The 14336-nt window shown below is 36.1% G+C and overlaps 3 protein-coding genes across 7 annotated transcripts in view; 2 read left to right on the forward strand and 1 right to left on the reverse strand.

Moving 5' to 3' along the window:
* Positions 1 to 5038, forward strand: part of LOC594385 (breast cancer anti-estrogen resistance protein 3) — a 91644-nt gene extending 86606 nt beyond the window's left edge. For all 5 annotated transcript variants that reach the window (XM_030998232.1, XM_030998230.1, XM_030998233.1 and 2 more), the window contains one exon: positions 601 to 5038. In XM_030998232.1, coding sequence (XP_030854092.1) covers positions 601 to 1146 — 546 coding nt within the window. In that variant the 3' untranslated portion in view covers positions 1147 to 5038. The remainder of the gene's footprint in view (positions 1 to 600) is intronic.
* Positions 5039 to 6526: 1488 nt separating this feature from the next.
* Positions 6527 to 10714, reverse strand: LOC594382 (iron-sulfur cluster assembly 1 homolog, mitochondrial). Its single transcript, XM_793825.5, has 3 exons — positions 10614 to 10714; positions 9671 to 9830; positions 6527 to 9049 (listed from the first exon to the last, which is right to left on the reverse strand). Exons 1-3 carry the CDS (start codon positions 10692 to 10694, stop codon positions 8901 to 8903), a joined length of 390 nt encoding a protein of 129 aa, XP_798918.1. The 5' UTR covers positions 10695 to 10714; the 3' UTR covers positions 6527 to 8900.
* On the forward strand, positions 10661 to 14299 carry LOC594380 (protein Dr1). Its single transcript, XM_793823.4, has 4 exons — positions 10661 to 10761; positions 11456 to 11693; positions 12230 to 12393; positions 12810 to 14299. Exons 2-4 carry the CDS (start codon positions 11465 to 11467, stop codon positions 13068 to 13070), a joined length of 654 nt encoding a protein of 217 aa, XP_798916.1. The 5' UTR covers positions 10661 to 10761; positions 11456 to 11464; the 3' UTR covers positions 13071 to 14299.
* The last annotated feature ends 37 nt before the right edge of the window (positions 14300 to 14336 follow it).

Here is a 14336-nt window from a genome sequence, read left to right on the forward strand (position 1 = left end):
GCAAGTAGCTACAAGTAGTACAGTAGGGCTTTAAAGAAGGCATACATTTACCCTCCTAAGGCTTTAGGATAATGACATCCTGACAATTGCTACCCCCCCCCCCCCCCAAAAAAAAAAGAAGAAGAAGTAAATATCCCTTATCACTAAATCATAATACGTCCCCACACCCACCCTTAACTTAGTTTATAGTCTATGGACCTGTATTTGTCTATGAAATAAGGATGGAACAAATTTTGAAGGGGGGGGGGGGGGGGTAGTCATCAATTGTTGATTGTCTTTGGGGGTATATTACTTTACCTCGGGGGTTAGTTGCCCTAGGAGTTGAGCTGTAGCTATCTTAAGGGAAATTCTCCAAAGGGAATAGTTCTAATGCGATAGATGTCTGGGGTACATGCAGTTGGCATGTCAAATTTTCAAACTTTCTTTTGTAGGAAACACTTTGTCTCCAGTTATAACAGTATTGTACTTCCACATCAATCATTTGATTCGGAGGACATCACTACATGTATGTTCTGCAAATCATCAGCAATCTTCTTACAGGGTTATTCAGAACTTCTGCTAATGACAACTCCTTGTTTTTTCTTTCATTGGTAATATCAGGTTGCCTATCTGAGAAGCACATGGGACCAGCTGAGATCACGTTTCACCAACACCGCCGTCAACTACGACACCAAGCTACGCTCCCTGCTCAAGTCCATCAATGCTGGTGAGAACGTGGTCCCGCTCACCAAGACCAGCCTTCCGCACATCCTACCCATCATCCAGCTCCTAGAGCGTGACTGGTCCGCAGCCCTGGACCGAGACTGGTCCCAGACGGTACCCAAGGAGGTGTTGCTCACCGTTCCGAACGGCGAGACTTGGGAGGAAACTGCACCGTCCTATGGCTTGGACATTATGCTTGGCCATCTGCAGAATGCTCACATGTTGGCGCAACAGACCAATCTCTACCGTATCAACGCCCATGCCAAGCTTGCCAAGCATCCACCAGAAGAAGACCTCCTTGATGCGTTCAAGACGGAGCTCCATCTGAGGCTCCTGTGGGGGAGTAAGGCCACGACGGACAATGCCACAGAACGATACAGACTCCTAGAGCAAGTACTCAGTATCATGGCTCAGAAAATTGAATTCAGTGGCAACAGCGTATGACACAGGAGATGCTAGCTATTGTTATAACTGTACAAAACATTATAATAGAGCCCTGGCTTTGGTAATGGCTACCACTATAGCTAAAGATATTCTCTACATGGTTATGCAAGCTCCAGGAATGCATTTTAAACAAGACGGAAACTTGGCAACCCTGCAGTCCTGATAGGACCAAAGCTTAGGAAATATTGACGGTATTATGGTGATATAGGTTATAAGAGGAAAGTATGGCCAAGACCTGTTTAGCAAGAGTCTTATGAGATAAATCTGATTGTTCATGTCAGAGTACTCGTCCAATACGGTAAAACTAAATACATTGTGACAGGATGATGTTAACAGTTTTTGAGTTTAGCTCTACTAATCGGAACTTTACGGTCCCCTTGTATGAAACACTGTTACAGATACGACTCATTACGCAATGAGAAATTTCAATCTTTATGATCTCTTTCGATTTTTGCAGTGATCATTTTATAGTCCCAAAGCATCGTCTTCCTTCCCAGAATAATAGGACCTATTTTGATGACTGATAGGAAACCCCCATTTGAATATCTTAAAGTTGCTCAAGCGTGGGTATATAGAGGGCAGCACACGTACGCACGCACAGGAGCGTAATACCCATTGGCTCAGTGTTATGTAGTGATCGGGAGTGATCGCCAAGTTGCCTACTTCACGAACGAGTATATACCCACGCTTGAGCAACTTTAAGATGTACAAGCTCCATGAATACTGGGTAAGCAGAATTCAGATCGAAGGAAGCGCTGAATTTCTATTTTAGTTCATCATTTCTATCATTGCAAGAAAATATACTAATTTTAGTTTTTCTTTAATTTTCTTTAAGTATGAGGGCCCAGAAGTGTCTTATGGTAATATGTAGAAAGAAGAACACAGTCTTAAAGAGAAGAGCAATAAATAAACTCTGATTGTTATGAAAAGAATTGTTTAAAAGTGCAGTGCTGAAGTTTTCATCATGCAGAACAAATGTTGCATATAAATTTAAACAAAAATCTCTTTTATTTGTATTCATTTTAAAGAGAAAGAGAGCTCATATATATATATATTATTTACAGCTCTTTGTACAAACAAGAAAGAATTGAAGTGTATAGAGAGTTCTTTATATTCAGGCAATGTTCTGTTACAAGCCTCTGTTGCAAAAACTGTAAGATACTGTACAGATATACATTATGCAGATTAGAAAATATATTCAATAGATTTCTCATAAAAGCATGCGCTGTATGTGGTGTTTTATATGTTCTACTTATGTTGCTTTATGTATTTTTAAATTGTGATACTGATGTGCAGAGTTTGAACCAATGACTGATTAGTGATTATTTATTCTTCCCTCCCTGTAATTTCTTTCACTCAGAGTTGCAATGTTCTACAATGTTGCACTGTTATTACAAGACTTAATTTTCACTAGGCTTTTCACACTTGTTATATTAAGGTCACTCCGGTAACCAATTTCTTTGTTAACTTCCCTTTGAAACCATCTCGATTTCAGTCAGCGCCCGCTCGCTGCACTAGTGAGCATGATGACATCATGTGATGTTATATGTCATGCATGTGCATACTCCACACCAGTACAGCTAGTTAGATACGTAATGTCGCTATAGAGAACGGCGTTCTAGATTGAGGTGAACGTCAAAACCAAGGTGAAAGCGACCTTAATTCTGGTAATGCACAAGTTAGACAATGTGGTGCATGCGCTGATGATCAGAATGACGTCATCATGTCACAGTTCACTTTGTCGAGGTGACAGTCGAAAAGCCCTTGTTGTTTAATATATTTGTTGTTTATTTGTTCTTTCATTTGTTCTTACAGCTAGCAAGCTGTCCAATAATTTTTTTAAATTTGTTTCCATAAAAGCGTTTGCTAGTTTGCTGACACATTGTGTTGGCGTAAGGAAATATTTGCACTATGCTGCTCACTGCACTTTTCATCTTGCATTTGAACTGTATCACAAATGATATACAGTATGTTCTTTTGTGATGTCATCATGTGTTGTATGCTTTTTCACTTTTATCTTGCCAGAATTTTTTAAAGCTTTTATGCTTGTCAAGCAATGGTGCTTATTTTTTTTTAAGATGTGAAGATTTTTGTTATCGGTTTCTGGTACATATATATATATCCTAAAGTATGACAGATTTTTTTTTTTTTTTTTTTTTTTTTTTCGTTTCTATTCTAGAAAGTGTTGAAATGAATGTGGAGAACACATATTTGTTAAGTTTGTCTTAATAGAGTGTTCACTCTCTGAATTATCATCTGAAAAATCAGATTTTTTTTTCTTCACTGGCCTAAAAAAATTTAGTGCATTTTTCATGTTTTCCTTTCTCATCATGTTGTTGAGGTTTTAAAGACATAATGACAATTTTTTAAAGAGTTTAGTTATACCTTTTAAAATGATTATCTTTCATGTAATTCAAAAGTACAATTCTGCCTGCCTTTAATTCATTTCACATTATGAAATTTTAGGTCAGATTATGTTGAATCATTTTCTGTTAATCCTTCCTTTTTTCTAGGAATTGTTGTTGAAATTTAATATTTTGCATCTAGACACACCAATAAGGAGAGTTACTATACTACAAGTATTTTCCTCTTTAACCCTTCATGTATATGTGTCATGAAAATATGATGTCATGTTGTATATTGCTATTTGTATCATTGATGTTGCATTGGCTTTAATAACAACAGCAGCAGCAGCAGCAACCACAAAAACAAAATGTGACAGATCACACTGGGCATGCAGCGTAACACTCTCTTTGTGATATGACAGTTTCTTTTAAATATTTAATACCCTGCGCTGGCTTGTTTTGGTTATCTTTAATATATCCGATTGCGACTCTATTTTGCTACATATAAGCATATATTTGACAACCTTGAAACCTCAAGAGAGAACAAAACTAACATTTCTGACAATTTGTATATTTCTTTATCCATTGAAATGTATAACAAATATTACTAAGCTTTCTATTCTTAAAAATAGCTTTGATTTTGCTTGAATTAAGTTTTATTTTCTTGTAGCTTAAATATGGGTATTGGTTTTAACTAAAATAGATATATACGTGTTTGAAATAATGACTTTAATAATAGTCCATTGATACAATTTGACTTTTCTTTTTAATTCATGGTTAAGTTTGCACTAATTTTATGAACATTTCTTTTATTAGGGTGTAAAATTGTGAGCATGTTTTATCATGGGAAACTTCCATGTCAATTAAAAAGGTTATTTAAAAAATATTATATTTTCAATGATGGCAAAAAGTTTAAAGGGAGATATCATGTGTTGAATCCAGCATTATAATCAAGATCGGAGATAGATGAGTCTCCATGTGCAATACAAAAAATGACCAGATGTTATGTAATCCTTTCCACAAAACTTTGTAGGCCGAGCTGTATTTTATAAAATAACCATTGTGTATCTGACAGAAGGGTACTAACTGATGCTTGGTCAGTGGATGTATATTTGAATAAAAACACATTATATAGAGTTTCGACCTTGCTTATAGGGACCACACCTAGATATGCATGGTTTGTGCATCTTCTGGCTTTCCAGCTATTTACTATATGATTTTGTTATACTTTTGTTACAGAACTATATAAAAGTAAGGAAAAATAATCAATGTATGTGTCTATGCCCTGCTGCTCATCACACAACAAATATATCATGTTGGATATTTTTGTGTTCTGATGTTTCTTCTTCTAGACGTGGTCAACAAGTTGTGTTTTGCCTTATGAGTGATATATCCATATACAGTCATGTATTTACTAAAAGACTGCACTATTCAAGGTTTTTTATATTGAATATTTCTTGTGATTGTATTTTCTTCTTGATATATACATGTATATGAAGCCACCATGATTTTATTTATTTTCCAATAAAAGGAAAAGATAAACAGTACGAGTTTGTCATGTGTGTCATGATTGCTACATGCATGAATCCATTATGGAAACCGCTTTCAAACATATCTCAGAAATAACCAATGTTTAGGTAGAGACTAGAGAGGGCGCATCACCTATTGTAATATGCACACCTTAATTAAATGAAGGATTGGGATTTTGTAAATAGAGAGAGAGTAAGAGCTGCCTCAAAAACATGTAAGAAAGATAAGAGTGAGAGAGAGAGAGAAAGAGATACATATATGTAGGAGAGAGAGAGGGAGAGAGTGAGAGAGAGAGAGAGAGAGAGAGAAAGAGAGTGAGAGCTGCCTCGAAAACATGTAAGACAGATAAGAGAGAGAGAGATATATATATACAGGATAGAGAGAAAGGAAATATCAGGGGAAATATAGAGTGAGAGGGAGAGAGAGAAGGAGGGAGGGAGAGGGAGATAGAGCTGCCTCGGAAACATGTAAGAAAGATAAGAGTGAGAGAAATATATAGGATAGAAAGAGGAGATATAGATGGAGAGGGAGGGAGGGAAAGACAGAAATAGAGAAAGAGAGTGAAAGAAGAAATAAGAGAAAGATAGAAGTTGAAATGGAAGAGCGAAAAGAAGAAACAGAGGAAGAGAGCACAACTGGAAAGGGTCACAGAAAATTGAAGACCACCTTCAAACCTCTTCAAAAGTGGAAGGGTGATGGCGCTATTCCAGTCTAATCTTTGTGCCCTCATTCAGTTCATGTCCACATTATTCATCATAGCTTCATTGTAATTTAGATTTCTCTCATTTTTTTAACCAACTTAAAAAAAAAAAAAAAAAAGAAGCTACATGTACATACCGGTATTACTTTAATAGCTTGTGATATTTGAAAATGAATACCTGGCAAAATATACCATATTCTCAAAAGCTACATATTTACTTTAAAGGTAATACAAAGTTTTGGTAAATTTTGAAAACTGGGTGGATAGTGATTCTTTACAATGTTGATATATTTGGATGCCCCTGTGGATGTATTATAAGCACGAGAAAATTTAGCCCCTAAAACACTTCTGCTTTTGAGATGATTGAATAATAAAAATTTACCGGTGCTCCCGGTAAATTTGGATAAATTTCAAATAGCGCCTACGGCCGTACAATGGTAGCTGCGACCATGAAAATCTCAGAATATGTACCGGTAGTTGTGATATATATAATTTCCAAACGGGAATAGCTAATCGGTTGATTTTAATCAAGAAACATTGTTTTATAGGTTAATTAATATCTTGACCTTGAGAGGAGCTATACAACATAAAGAGTTTATTATTTACAATTGCATAACTTTAGACCGCGACAATGATCACTGAATATTGTAGGATCGCATATGCTTCCGTTATGTTCATTTGAACCAAATTCATGACCCCATACCAAAACTTTGTATTATCTTTAAGAGCTTGTGATATTTGAATATGAACACCAGGCAAAATATACCAAACACACAAGAAAAATGACACATGACACAAAAGAATGTAACAACAGCTTGAGCGTAGATGCACATTATATGCAATATAATTACCTTCTGCATGAACAAATCATCAGACAATCAATTGAACATCCCGATGCACAATTAACAATCCAGGTTTGATGACCTCATCAAATACACACACACCATGCATTAAAGAGTCTATACAAAACAAGAACATATGGTAATTTTTTTCCGTGGCATAAATATCAGACATAAAATTATTCATTAGAAACAAAAAAATATTACATATCTTGGGGGACAAAGGGGTGGGGAGACGGCATAAATTTGACTCATTATTTCTCTTTCACAGGAAAGTTATTGTTACATTGGGAGTTACAGACTTGCCATCACTGAGTCTTATGGAGAAACCATTACATACAATGTCGCATGTATGAATGTATGTTCTGATGTACATGAACAGGTATAATTCACAAATTTATGAATTAGTACAGTATGGGAACAAACATTTGTAGATAATTGAGGGATCCCTAGCACAGAATAATGATATGTAAATCATACAGTGTATGTGTGTGTGTGTGTGTGTGTATGGGGGGGGGGGGGTACTAGCAAACCTTTACAATTTGTGACCTCTTGTTTTATTTTATTCCTTTATTTCCTTGCTTTTTCTGGGGAATAGATGTAAATATCTGGCAGTAAATTTGTTTGCACATCTTATGTTTCCTTGTCTGCAGATTGTAAATCAAAATGGTCTAGCAATGCCCCTTGGCAGGTAACTCTACTCAAAGATAGGCAACTTATTAGATATTATATAAAAAAAAAAAAAAGATTAAACATAAGAAACAAAAGAATATTATTTGATGTGTATTTGAATAATTGGAACTCCTACACTGGTTCAATTGATCAAAATTTAGAACATTAATATTTGAGAAAGAAATATTTCAAAAGAAACGGAACAGATTTTTGTTTTAAATTTTCCATTATGGATGTGCAAAAGAATGAAAATTGTGCGTTTTATTTCAGCTCATGAAAATTGCCATCCAAGGAAATTCAGATGAAAGTTTTCATTTCAATGAAAATCACATAATTAAATGACAACACAGCTCCAAGTCATATTAGTGCACAAGATGCGACTTGATCATGAAAAATACTGTTTTATAACACATAATATATAAATTGCATTCTCTATTATTTACAAATGAAACACTATCAACATTGCTTTCATCAAATCTTCATGTTCACTGGACTAGCAATTTAGCATTATAATGTTTTGTTTATATAACAAGAAACCAATTAGATTCCTGGATAATGTCCTACAATATATCAGTTTTACTGCATACAAGTGTATCATGGCACTGCCAAATGTATCATTGATGACCAGATAAAAACTTAATTGGTACCACTCGTTCAGAGACAACATGGGCACAGCAATTGTGTAAGCAGAGTACATAAGTACTTGAATTGCGAAGACTATTATACTAACAAAAAAAGGATTTGTGACTGAAATGTGACATGATTATGAAAGCTTTTGAATATCAGCAGTTGTCGCTTTGATGAGAATAACCTAAAAATTGACAGAAGTAGGCCCAAGTAACGAAACTAAAATCGGACAATAACTGCTCTCTTTTATAAACATGTCTTTTACCTCTCTCATGGGAAAATTGAGATCAAACTTTGAACAACCTTGAAATTCATAACTAAGAATCATATTAGTAATGGATATATGTATATTGCTCATAGCCACCATGCATTTGTAATAGGATGATCATGAACTGTCGCATTATTTCTCAGAAGTACCATTGCTGGCTGTCTATCCTTCTAAGTACAAAATGTTATGTATCAACAACATGTTATTCTCACTCAAATAGATACAAATCATTCTTAACCCTTTCACTGTAATTACATGTATTTCCATGTGAACACAACAATCAGCATCAGGGGCAAGTCCAAGCTATTTTGTCATAATCATTACTGACCACATCTGTGATTTTGAGATATCTGATCATTGGTAACTTATAAATAGGTTCTACTAGACCTTGGCCAGACCAAATGATGAAATAAAATAATGACTTTGATGTTGTTTCACGTTCCTAACTAAACATACATGGTGGCTTATGGGATACCTAATGAACAGATACCTTTGATTTGCCCAAAAATGTATGATGTACTTTCTTTCCGACCCATTGGAGAGAGTGAAACCCTTAAGCTTCTCATCTCTCAATAGACTTTCAAGTTAATTACTGCCCAAGTTTTAAAAACAAAAATCACATTACTACCAAAGACATCGATCGCGACAATTCACAGTAAGTGATTTTATGCTTCAACAAAATTAATGTAGGGCGTTTCCCGAGGCAGCAACGATTTTCCCCTCGCTGTAGGGGATAGTGATAAGAATGAGTAGCAGTTCCATTACAATTAATGCTATACATTGAAGCTTTCTCCACACCCACACGTTCCTTTGATGTTGGGATTGTTGAAGACAAATTCGCTGGACAGCTTGGTATTTACAAAGTCCATTTCCGTTCCAAGCAGCGTCAGTTGTGCTTTAGAGTCAATGAAGATTTTCACCCCTGTGGAAAAAGAGATGAAACATAATGAAAATGAAATATTTATAGAAGCAAATCAACTTTTAAACTCTTTTAATTCTTTAAAATCCTCATCAATCAGGTATGTAGCATGACTATTAAAAACATGTGTCCTGATTTTTTACAGATCCAAGATTTACAAAGGTGATGTCCATGTATATTTTGAATCCATTATCATGAAGAAGAAGAAGACAAAGAAGAAGAGGAAGAAGGAGAAAGAGGAAGAAGGTGGAAGAAGGAGGAAGATGGAGAAAGAGGAGAAGAAGAACAAGAGAAGCTTAAGAAGAAGAAGTTGAAGAAGAAGAAGAAAAAATGAAGTACAAGAGGAAGAAAAAATGAAGTACATTTAGAAGAAGAAGATGGAAGAAGAAGTAGAAATAGTAGAAGAAGAATAAGATTAAGAAAAAGAAAAAGCAGGAGGCCGTAATCTAGATTGGTTACAACAGGTGAAATATTTTTCCCCCTAATAAGACATAAAGTGCATGAAGTACAAGTTCGCTGACAACGTGGTATTGCAAGTACTATGCGTTTCAAAGGGATGTCGGTGAAATTGTACTTATGACAATGTAGTGAAATGATGCCCAGTATGAAAACCTTTTTTCTTACCATCTTGAACGACCTCCTCATCAAACTTCTGTTTCTCCTTGGCATAGTCTAGTGTGTAACTGAGTCCATTGCACCCTCTCGTCTTCACTCCGACCCTTAGTCCTTCTACTTCTGATTTATTGATAACAAGTGTCTTTATCTTCTCAACAGCTGCTTGAGTCTAAATGGCAGATAGAAAGAAATCAAAATAATAAATATTTAAACTTTGTTATCCTAGATCTACGAGAAAATTTACTTCACTGTAACTCGTAGAGTGAAGTAGACCCCTAAGTTACTTTTTTTCTTCAATTTTGGGGTATAAAAACTATAATAACTTGCGGATCATTTATCATATAAAACATGGAAAGACACAGATTGACGGTATGCAATCGTATTGTGCTGCAGTTTGCCGTGAATCCGATCCCGTGAGAAAGTGCATATTATAAGTCTTTGTTTTAGGAAAATACTCTGAAAAAAATAAAAAAAATTGAAACAAACAGGTAACAAACATATTGACTTTTTAATCATGACCTTCATTTGGACATTTTGATGAATATTTAGACCCTAGGGTCTACTTCATTTTTGGTAGGAAAACTACTTTTAATCTTCACGCCAGACCCAGAGTTTTGGCTCAAAGTTTTTATAGACTTCTGAACTAGCGCCAAGATGTTCATAGTCTACATCAATTATCGTTATCAGCAAAACTTGAAAGAATGGAGGGTTTTCACTTGTTAAATTCACTAAAAAGTAATGACACCATTCAATCACGTACTTGGACTCGGACTCGAGTTTGGACTAGATCTAGTTACGCAATACGAAAGTTTCACATGACGCAACGTAAACTAACGTAAACTAACGCCTGTCTTTATCGACAATCAACATCAACATACACCGGCAAACGAAGATATATATTGAAAACTTAAAACTATCTTGATTACTTATTGTTTAAAGCGAGTCAACTTACCAAAACTAATGCAGCCCTTTGAGGAATTAACCTCTTTTTGCCTTGAACGGCTCGAACCGTAGCTCTTCCAAGCGCAGCCATAACACAATTGACCTTTGACCCGCAACGATAGCAAATCTAAATCCAGCCAAGAATCTTTAGCAGAGCTGTAAGTTTCCTCTAATCCTTTTGCTTTTTATTTTTATGTATTGTGATAGTTGCAGTAGTTATCATACAATTACCCTCATTTGATTTTCTGTATGTGGAGATGAACAAGTCCCTATTTTAATGGAAACAGAGTTATTTTTCATGATGGTTAAAACTGTGTACGGTCCCATATGGTTATTATCGCGTGAGTAAAGTGTGCTTTGCTTGCTTGGCCAATTCAACAAAATGGGAAAACTTGTTTAGTATCTAGATAATTTCTGAACTCATTAGGGATGTCGTCTTTCCATATTTCAATGGAATGCGATTATTGTAAAACAATGTTTTCTAGCTTGTGAAGTTAACTCCTTTGTTGCACTTGTTGAATGTTGTGTGTACGCTCAAGTCAAATCAAAATTGCAAAATCTGTGATGGGGGACGAACATCAAAGACAAAGGTTAGAATTAGAAAGCTATTATACTATACCAGTTAATTAATAATGTGATACATTAATAAACTACTATTGTGCAGGATGAAAGGGTGGTCATTATTTCAAAGTATTACCAAACTTTATCCAATCATAGCTTTTATTTTATTTTTTTAAAAGTTCATTCTTGTCTCATTTTTTGGTCAACATTCAAGCCTTTGCATTGGCTAATCCTGCACTTACTTAATGTATTTGTTTGAAATTAAATGCAGCCTCTTCGTCAATTTTGCAGGTAGTAAACATGGCAGATCCACAGTCTTCTCAACTTCCGGAGGATGAACTGACTGTGCCTCGAGCCCCACTCAATAAGATGATCAAGGAACTACTACCCAACGTCCGAGTTGCAAACGATGCACGAGAGCTGATTTTAAATTGCTGCACCGAGTTTATTCAGTTGGTGTCATCAGAAGCAAATGACATCTGCAATAAACAGGCCAAGAAGACGATATCTCCAGAACATGCACTCCAAGGTAAAGTCAAGCAGAAACAGAGAAATATCTTCTACTGAGAGCCAGAAGGGTGTTCACTCTAGTGTTTAACACCCTTCTTACTCTCAACAGATATATTGAATTTAACAAATATTGGGCTAGTATCAAAGGTAATTAGTCAGAAACTTTGATTAAGCTCATTCTATAGTACTTTTTTTGAATAGAACTTTGTGAATGTATATATTAATTATTAAGGTAAGGCCTTATATTCAACTCTCCCTCCCCCTCCCTGAAAAGGGTATTTAATTAGAATGGTTTGCTTTTAGTCTTTATCTATGTGTTTTTTTAATGGAAAATAATAACAAATTGATTGCGAAGACTTGCATTGTTTTTTAAAATTTTGATATTCCTAAACTACCAAAATATACTGCAAGCATTCATGTATCAACTATTACAAGTATTACAACTAATACCATTGATAGAAATAGCAAATTAAATCTGGTTTCTATCTCACAATTGGTATCCAATATCCAAATTATCTTCACAATATTTTTCTTTGATTCTCGAATCATTTGCAGCATTAGACAGCTTAGGGTTTGGAGATTACCTACAAGAGTGCAAGTCAGTCCTAGAGGAATGCAAGACAGTTGCAGCAAAGAAGAGGAAAGCAAGCACTCGTCTTGAGAACCTTGGCATACCTGAAGAGGAACTTCTGAGGCAGCAGCAGGAGCTCTTCGAAAAGGTAAATATGGACAGGATTTTGTAAAAGAGGGGGCACAAAAAATGTCATCACCTCAATGGATGTGTTGATGTACGACAGAAGATGAAGGGGAACAGTTTCTTGCATATCTGCGCTAATGAATCATTTTCACTGTTTGGAATATGCACAAGATCTTAATTAGCTAAACCAATATCAAATGATTGGGAATGAAGCCGATCATTTTATGTAAGAGTGAACATCATTAGAAAAACAAGATTTTAATTACTATAGTTGCCGTTACTGTATATCACTGTCATCACTAATAGTATTTGATTAATTTTATGTCCCTTATCATTCTTTCTGAAATTTCATGCAATTTTGTTGCTGTGACTTACTTAACAGCATTTTAATTTCACGACCTCATGACTACAACGTGCTCCTATTCAAATTCATTTTAGGCCAGACAAGAGCAAGCAGCAATAGAACAGCAGGAGTGGTTGCAGTTACAGGCCGCCCAAGCAGCCCAGGCCCAACAGCAGGGACTACATCTACAACCTGGCATGCAACCCACTGCTGCAACAGGGGGCCATTTCCAGCCGTACCAGGTGGCTGAGGGCATACCCCAGCATGGGGCGGTGCCTTCCCTTAACCAGCCTAGCAGTGGGGCGGGGCAGCTACCCACAGAGTCCGCAAGCAACCAACAGATCCCGCCTTCATGACGGACGTTGCTAATCAGGGCGCGGTGAACCCTGACATTGTTGTGATCTCATTGATTATGAGGCATTGATCTTGGGAGAGGGGTGTGGAAAACAGGTGTGCGTCCCACTTGTTGCAGGACTGATTATCCTAAACAGTTTATGCTCTCAAACAACAAATGTATACCCCCCCCCCCCCCACCATTTAAGTCCGAAAGTAGATCAATGCCCCTGAAGAGATACATGGTATGCCTTTGTCTGAATATTCTAAGTGGTAGTAATCTTGGTGCTAATGGTTCTCTAGAATTCTCTCACTTCATATATGAATGCAAAGATGCTATGTATTGCTACTTTGGTATGGAAGCAGGGAATCTTGTTTACCCAAGCGGGATTGTTTTTCTTGTATCAAGAACAGACCTAGTGATGTAAAAGTTCAGTGTGACGCTTGAAAGGCATTAAGCCTCGTTAAGACATGGCATAGTGAACCACCTACAATGAAAATACCACATGAAATTGAAATGGCAGGAGTATCGTTGTGCATCAAAAGTTTTGCAAATTGCAATGCATAGATTACAGAGTATGCATAGGAGCCTCTGTTGCATGCAGTCATTTTTTACCCCCAAATAGTAAAAAGATGTTTTCCTTTGCTGCAACTTTTCTTTTGAAGCAGTTTACCTTGTATTTGAGAGGCACGTTCAGATATTACGCGGCATGCCTATGGCAGACTTGGCAGTTTTTTCTATAACATAAAGTGTTGTAATCTGGCTTTGCATTTTCTGTGCTTAGTGAATACATGCAAGTCCTTTGTTGCATGCATTTACTATTCATTTACACATAAAATAACTGTGGCAATATTCCGTGCCATATCTGAACAAGCTTTAATGGGGCTTTAGCAGGAGAATTCATAATAGTTTGGCCTTTTACAAAGCCTCTCTTTAGGCAAACAATGCTGCATTTAACTCGTACAAGTAAGCATAATATGTTTTTCTTCAATATGAGGTGTCTTGCTTTGCCCAGCAGTTTTTAGTTGTATTCAGGAATAATTCATGTACATGTATAGATGCTCGGAAGTAAGCAACCAGGAGACACGGCTTTAAGTCCTATCCGAGTGTTTTAAACAAGTTTCGTGTTTAGAGCTACCCAATTCCAGATTATTGTTATCAAGGATTTCTCTTCATCTGTTGTACTGTGAAATAAAAATCGATTTACAGATGAAATACATGTAGGAGATTGTAGCTCTTGTAATAATGTGACACATATTTTGTCACTGGCTTATATTTTTTGAAGTTG

This window comes from Strongylocentrotus purpuratus, unplaced genomic scaffold, assembly GCF_000002235.5.
Source record: "Strongylocentrotus purpuratus isolate Spur 01 unplaced genomic scaffold, Spur_5.0 spur5_scaffold_4, whole genome shotgun sequence".
Lineage (NCBI taxonomy): Eukaryota > Metazoa > Echinodermata > Echinoidea > Camarodonta > Strongylocentrotidae > Strongylocentrotus > Strongylocentrotus purpuratus.

What these genes read in the sequence shown, in the direction of transcription:
- LOC594382 (XM_793825.5), bottom strand. Translation starts at nt 10,694, where the DNA reads ATGGCTGCGCTTGGAAGAGCTACGGTTCGAGCCGTTCAAGGCAAAAAG. An exon ending in AAAGGGCTGCATTAGTTTTG is followed by an intron (nt 9,831 to 10,613) that starts GTAAGTTGACTC and finishes TCTGCCATTTAG; the next exon opens with ACTCAAGCAGCTGTTGAGAA. An exon ending in TGAGGAGGTCGTTCAAGATG is followed by an intron (nt 9,050 to 9,670) that starts GTAAGAAAAAAG and finishes CTTTTTCCACAG; the next exon opens with GGGTGAAAATCTTCATTGAC.
- LOC594380 (XM_793823.4), top strand. Translation starts at nt 11,465, where the DNA reads ATGGCAGATCCACAGTCTTCTCAACTTCCGGAGGATGAACTGACTGTG. An exon ending in TCCAGAACATGCACTCCAAG is followed by an intron (nt 11,694 to 12,229) that starts GTAAAGTCAAGC and finishes AATCATTTGCAG; the next exon opens with CATTAGACAGCTTAGGGTTT. An exon ending in AGCAGGAGCTCTTCGAAAAG is followed by an intron (nt 12,394 to 12,809) that starts GTAAATATGGAC and finishes AATTCATTTTAG; the next exon opens with GCCAGACAAGAGCAAGCAGC.